The sequence below is a fragment of the Argentina anserina genome, chromosome 4 (genome assembly GCF_933775445.1).
Source record: "Argentina anserina chromosome 4, drPotAnse1.1, whole genome shotgun sequence".
NCBI lineage: Eukaryota > Viridiplantae > Streptophyta > Magnoliopsida > Rosales > Rosaceae > Argentina > Argentina anserina.
Genome location: NC_065875.1, coordinates 11,170,925 through 11,178,157, shown reverse-complemented (window position 1 = coordinate 11,178,157; position 7,233 = coordinate 11,170,925). Strand labels below are relative to the sequence as shown.

The following is a 7,233-nucleotide window of genomic DNA, read 5'->3' as shown; positions in this document are numbered from 1 at the left end:
CTAAGGAAATTAAAATAATACTCAGCCCACAAGATCTCCATTGGGGGGAATTGGCCATGATCCCCTTGTGCTAACTATGTGTTATTGTGAATATCATTTAGATGCAGGCTTCCCTAGGGGTTTCCCTTGTCGTGTTCTTCTCTTGTTCCTAACCAAAAAACGTTGTTCTCTACGCAATAACACTACCAGGCAACTTTTTGTTTTTTGTTTAGTTTTTTATATAATATTTTGCATCACTAACATGCCTTACATGCCATGGAGAATCTTAACTATAACCATTGAGGAGAATGGATTCCCAAAGGACAAACCTGGTCGGTGGAGTAGGTGGTCTGACTGGTCTCTACCTGAAAATTTGATCCAATTCAGCTGCAAAATTCAACATTTTAGGAGTTTACCAACTGCAATAAGCAGCATGATATGTAATATAGACAAAAATATCAAAAGGTGTAGCAGAAGACTTGCGGGACTGATGAACCAATCCTATAGACCATGCTAATTCCCAGTTCAGCTGGTGGTAAATTCAGTGAGTCTGTATCTGAGATAGAAACATAAGGTAAAGCTTGCAGCATATAGAGGTGATTACATGAGGATCACAACTAAAGAGCCTAAACAGCTAGGAGTATGACAGTTAAAGAGGACTAAACATAACCTTAGCATATGAGTGGGGTCTAAATAGCATAGTGGTGAAATAAATTTCAACTCCTAGCTTGCTCTTTAGTTCTTTATGTCACAGTATCAAAAAGATCAAATAGTCTAGAAATGCATCTGAAAACAGGCCAAAAAAGATAGAACCACCTACTCCAGCTATGCTACCAGGGAATTTTTTTTTTTTTTTTTTGCTTTTTGATTTTTTAGATAATAATAATATTTTTCATCCTAAGACGCTAACACAGAGAATCTTCAATATAACCAGTTGAGGAAAGTGAATTCCCAATGGACAGAACCTAGTCAGATGGAGTAGGTGGTTTCGACTTGAAAAATTGGTCTAATGCAGCTGCATTCCCAAAAACTCAATATTCAGGAGTTTATTGAGGTCACTTAGAGTCCCAGCCTGATATGTAATACAGACCAAAAGAGTCGAGCCAAAAGATCCTGACACTGTGACAATAAGATGATTAGGAGTCCCTGATACGCTTTTCACCCCACAAATTCCCAAAAAACTCTTTAATATTACGCAGCGCCCATCACAGCAAAATTTGTTTGCTCTCTGCACCATGTGTCTGCGACCACAGGTCGTGCAGGTCTTAACATGAGTGCCAAAGGGAAAATGCTATCACCGAGCAAACCAGAACCCTCTCTGCTCTTTTGTGACTCTTGGGAGCTAGAGTCCCCTAATGGTATAAAACTAGGCAGCATATGTTCACAATGCTGAGACTGCGACAATGTGGGCACACTGACTACTTGTTCAACACTAGGCATAGTCTTAAGAAATGGGTGAGTCAAGAGTTCCTCGGCCGTGGGTCTCTTAGAGGCATCTATATCCAGACACTTTGCCAAAAAATCCTTGGCATCGTCGGACAAGTGGGAAGGAATAATCGGATTGGAAGCCCAAGTGTCTAGGTCCCCACTTGTCTTGCAAGTCCACAAGTTTCCAGTCAACATCTCAAGAACCACACACCCTACAGCCCAAATGTCGGACGGCTTCCCCTGAATGTTTCTAAGAAGTGTCTCAGGAGGCAAATACCTAGCGGTCCCTTGGCAAGAATGCAGGTACTGTGCACCCTTGGTCAATCCAAAGTCTGCTATTTTCGCCACGAAATTGACAGGAGAAGTCACGTCAATGACAAGAAGAATGTTGTCGGGCTTGATATCGCAATGCACAAAACCTTTGTCATGAATGCAGTGGAGACCACTAAGCAGGGACTTGGTGAACAACTTGATCTCAGAATCGGACAGGCGTCCGGACTCGATCCTATCTCTAATGGTGCCACCGGCGGCAAACTCCAACAGCAAAGTCAAAGAGATGGAATTGTGAGGAGGCTTGCAAGTCCACTCATGGCCATAAGAATTGATGACAAAAGGGCAGTCATCGAAGAGAGAGAGGAGCTTGGCCTCATCCAACAAAGCATCAACCTTCGAAGGATCCGAGGCCTCGGCAACCTTAACAGCCATGATAGGCGGAGACCCATTGTCATACTTGAGCGGGTAGCCCCTATACACACTGCCGAACCCACCCTTCCCAATCAAATCCCCGAATATCCACTCTCCCACCGAAACCCCCATCACTCAATCGAGACAGAATTAATCTGATCAAAAACAACCCAGAATTTCAATAAAAATCCAATCCAACTTACCAGAAACCGGAGAACAGAAGAAATCTGAGAAACTGAAGTCGACCAACACAAGAGATTGAGATCGAGATCAGAGAGATGAGAGAGATCAGAGATCGTAAAGTATTAAGTATATGTGTAGATGCAAGAGTCCCAAAACGCGTCATATATATAGGCTACGCCTAAACGCGTATTTTCTCAAAACGCGTATTTACTGTATTTCTAACGGTCTTATTTTCAATTTATCCGAAAAAAAAACATTCAAGATATATTTGTAGTGGGATGAACTCTATTTACTTCCTTCTTCTTCTTTTTTCTTCTTTTTTAAAACAACACTAGCATCCCCTTCCTAAAAAAAAAAACTATAGGCTACGCCTAAACGCATATTTTTTTTAAATGCGTATTTCCATGTATTTTTAATGGTTTTATCTTATATTCAAAAACTTATCCGAAATTTAAAAACGACACCTTAAATTAAAAACATTTGTGGAATTAATAATTTCTTTTTCTTTCCATTTACTTTCTTCTTCTTTTTTCTAACAATTATAAAAAAAATCAAGCCAAATTTCAAAATTATAAAAAAGTCAAATTATTAAAAGTCTTAAAAACATTTGCTTCAAAAAAAATCTTAAAGTATTGCCCTCTAATTTGATAGAATTTACGCGAATGCAACTGTGGTGGAAATTAGAAATATAACCGGGTCATTGAACCCGCGTAGACAATATTGCATGCGTTTGCGGCTCCGTAAATCTAGTTATTTTATTCATTCTCAGTATACTCATATCAATCACCTTTGAATTTTAACATAATTTCACATTTTTATGCATTTCTCTCGGCATGTTACACTACTTGTTACTATCTTGTGATATGAATAAATGTGAAAAAAAAATGAAGAAGAAGAAGAAGAAAAGAATGATTAGAAATTATAAACTTTTGTTTATTGTAATGTGATTTTGGACTTCTCAAATCAACTAATATTATCCAAATATCGACACAGATGTTGTCGTACATAACATCACTAGTCACACTACTAGTCACACAAAAAGTTTGTGTGCTACACTATTAGTCACACAAAAAGTTTGTCTGCTACACTATTAGTCACACCACCAGTCATACAAACATTTTTCTGTGACGGGTAATGTGACAGGTTGTGTGACATGTAAATTATCAATCACACTACTAGTCACATAAAACATTCGTCAGCTCCACTATAAGTCACACAAACATTGTTATGTAAACAATCATTCACACTACCAATCACATAAAACATTCGTCAGCTACACTATCAGTAACACCACCAGTCACACAAATATTGTTCTCAGACGGGTAATGTGACGGGTTGTGTGACATGTAAACTACACTTGTAGCTATGACGAGAAATGTATGGTTAGTCTAATAGCTAAACTGATAGTCACACTACCAATCACTATTAATCACAATATCAGTTACACTAACTTTGTTTTGTGATGGGCAGTGTGACAGAGAATGTAACCAGTAGATCTGAAATAGGGTATCAAATCAGAAACACAAGATATACGACGTTGAATAATCACCAATTTCCAAAACAATTGCCTAACTCCAATGTGGGCACCTAGAATATTATTCAAGGCACTCACGAGTAAACACGCCACAACAACTTGGCTTCCAATGCCCACGCGGTCACACTGGCAACACAAGGGAGTAACTCAGAATCTTGATTCCCCTTCTACTCAGTGTCACCCTGACAGGCTCCAAGACAACTAGCACCACCACTAAAAGCATCGATGATGAGCCAGCGTTGCCGGAGGTGCCTGACAAGCCCAAACAACTATATTTTTGTCGGTGTTGCTTCTCCCAGATAGCCAAGTTACAATGAATGACACTTAGTTTTCTCAGTTAGTTATTATATTAAATATAATGTAGTACCCATAAAATTGCGTCTAGGATTTTTTATACAATTTTTTTTGTGCTTTTATAAAAAATTCATTATTGACAAACTAAATTAGGAAAAAATCAAGTAAAGTTTAAAAATTAAAAAACAGTCATTTTGTCAAAACTCTTAAAGCGTTGCCCATAAAAATAAAAAATATTACAGCGTGCCACTGACTCTAAAATGGGAAAATTCACACAATTTTTTTTCTAAAACAAACACAACATCTCTCTTCTCGTCTTCAAATCCAATATCTCTCGCCCACAAATTACTCGAGGTTGGGATCCACCATTGTCTCCGCTTTCCTTTGTGAGCCCGTCGACGGCTCTTTCTGGTGAAGACGTCAAGTACACCATAGAGATCGTGAAATAAAGCTTGGCGGAGATCAATGAGAGCCACAACCGCGATGTCACCATAGAGCCGGCATCAGAATCGAGTCCTGCAATGAAACCCATATCGAATCTACCACCGAGCTGAACCAGTGAGTGGTTCTATGATTATTGAAAATTCGAATTGCCATTATCCATTTTAATTTTTTGACAACTCAGTAGACTGTTCAATAATCAAAACAGTTAGACTTTGGTGATAATAACAGTAAAAATGAGTTGATTGGAGAAACCTATGCTCTTTGAAAGTTTGTACAATGTTTCGGAAATTCTGCAAAATACAATGTTGTGTATTGTTCCAAAATAAGTTTGGGGTTTATAGACATTATCATGATTCACTATTGATTCATATTTATATGTGGTAACTCCATTACAATGCTAGAATTGATATCGATTTGGGTTCACATTACGCACACTAAGTGTTCGATGAAATGCCTCAATACCTAACCAAGTTGAACTAGCGGGTTGTTCTATGATTATTGAAAATTCGGTCTTCCTTTTTTCATTTTTAGTTGTTGACACCTCAATATAGACTCCAATGAGAGAAACAAATACACTTTGGTGATAATGACAATAATTTGATTATCTTAAATATTGATTAGTAATTTCATAGTCTAATAAAAACAAAAGACTATTTTATAATGTACCAAAATAAGTTTGCGTTTTATAGATGTTGTTGGGATGCACTTTTGATCAATTTATATGTACGGTAACTCCATTAGAATTATGGAAATTGTAAAGATTCGTGTTTACATTACGCACAATAGAAGTTCAATGAAATGCCTCAATACCCAACCAAGCTGAAAAAGTGGGCTATTTTATGATTACTGAAAATTCGATCTTCCTTGTTTCTTTTTCAGTTTTGACACCTCAATATAAACTTTTCAATGATTGAAACTGTTAGACTTTGGTGATAATGACAATACTTCGACTATCTTAAATATTGAATAGTAATTTCTTGACCTACTAAAAACAAAAGACTATTGTAAAATGTACTGTGAGCTAGGGCTGTCAATTTTGACACGACCCGTTAACACGACTCGAAAATCCGCACGAAATAAAGCGGGTTGAACCCGCACGATTAAAAAGTGGGTCAACGGCGGGTCAACCCGCCATGACCCATTTAATAAATGGGTCAACGACGGGTTAACCCGCTAACAAGAAATGAACCCGCATGACACGTTTAATAAAAGAGTCGAACTAAATTCTATATAAAATACGCGTATACAAGCTATTTAAAATGGTAATATTATATGTATATAAATGTTTAGTAAGTTTTTCTCATTTTGAACTAGAATTTTGGGTAATACAATGAATTTTTTTATTTGATTATTGTTTTAGTTACTTATCTTATCTAAAACGAAAAATATATTTATTAAATGGGTTAAACGGGTTGGAAACGAGTAACCCGTTTAATAAATAGGTTGGGTTTGGGTTTAAATTTTTGACACGATTATTAAATGGGTTGGGTTTGGGTTTACATTTTATAACACGCGAGACACCTTGACCCGACACGAACCCAACCCGACACGACCCATTGACAGCCCTACTGTGAGCCCCTGAAAAATTTCTTTATCTTTCCGGCATAATTGTCAAGCTAACCGACATTTTTCTAAAATGTCAAAATTTTAGTTTATCATTTTTGAGATAGACTACGCGTTATGACGAGTGCGGAAGTATTCGCGGAATGTTTTTCTGACACTCAGTTTAGGTTTTACAAATTTCTAAATTATTGCGGTGTTTAAAATTGTTTTCTGAAATTAGTTTTCAGTTTGGGTTTTTTAACCCTTGGGCCTAGAAGCCCGAGACTTAAGTCCGGACCCGAGCCCGTTCCTCTCTCCCTCTTTTCTTCTTTTTTCTTCTTCTCCTTCCTTTCTTCTTTCTTCTCTTCTTCTTCCTTCTGCTTCTCTTCCCTCTCCCCGAAAAGAATCATAGACCGACGGCTCCGGCCGCGCCGACGCCTTCCGGCCACCTCTGGCTAGCGCACCACCTCCATTTTCTTCCTCTCCTCGAGCTCTTCAAGACCCAGTGCTTGCATGTCGGATTCGAGCCACCTTCCGACGAGTTTGAAATCGAGCAGTGACGCCGATGCGCTTCTCGGCGAGGGTACGAGTTCCAGCCACATTCTCCTTCTCTTCTTGTAATCTCTGAGCCTCCCATTCTCTTATGGTCCCTTTTCCCTTTCGATCCGCAACTCCCAAGCACTAATCCCGAATTTGTTCCCTTGTTTTGCTCCGCCGTGAGCCCCCGTCGCAGACAACCTTGATTCTCGGTCCTAGATACCTCTGGTTAGCTTGAGTTGGATGTGGCGGCGTCGAAGCAGCTTGGATGAGACCCCAGTCGAGCCGCAACAGCTCGGGATCGACACAGAGGAGTGCAGCTCTGACCGGATCTCTTTCCGGTGCTTCGTAGAGGTATCAAACGAGCTCCAATCTCCTTGATTTTGGTGTTGTTGTGATCGTATTGTTGTTTTGATTCGTTTGGTATGGTTGCATGTTAAATTAGGAGTGTTAGAAACTTGATTTTTGGCCGGAATTGCATATCGGAGACCGAAGGGTAAAAACCCTGGTTTACTATTTCAAACTTACACTTTTACCGTTTCACTGTCCTTGTGAAATTACCTTCCTACCCCTGTTTACTTTCAATAATGACGGTCTTACCCCTAGCA

The 7,233-nt window shown here is 38.8% G+C and overlaps 1 protein-coding gene across 1 annotated transcript; it reads right to left on the bottom strand.

Annotated features, from left to right (window-relative positions):
- Nucleotides 1–815: 815 nt before the first annotated feature.
- On the bottom strand, nt 816–2,370 carry LOC126790560 (mitogen-activated protein kinase kinase kinase 17-like). The gene has a single exon (XM_050516851.1). It carries the CDS (start codon nt 2,221–2,223, stop codon nt 1,171–1,173), a length of 1,053 nt encoding a protein of 350 aa, XP_050372808.1. The 5' UTR covers nt 2,224–2,370; the 3' UTR covers nt 816–1,170.
- Between the last annotated feature and the right edge of the window lie 4,863 nt (nt 2,371–7,233).

Bases quoted from the DNA above. Each gene is read 5' to 3' on its own strand.
- LOC126790560 (XM_050516851.1), bottom strand. From the start codon at position 2,223: ATGGGGGTTTCGGTGGGAGAGTGGATATTCGGGGATTTGATTGGGAAG.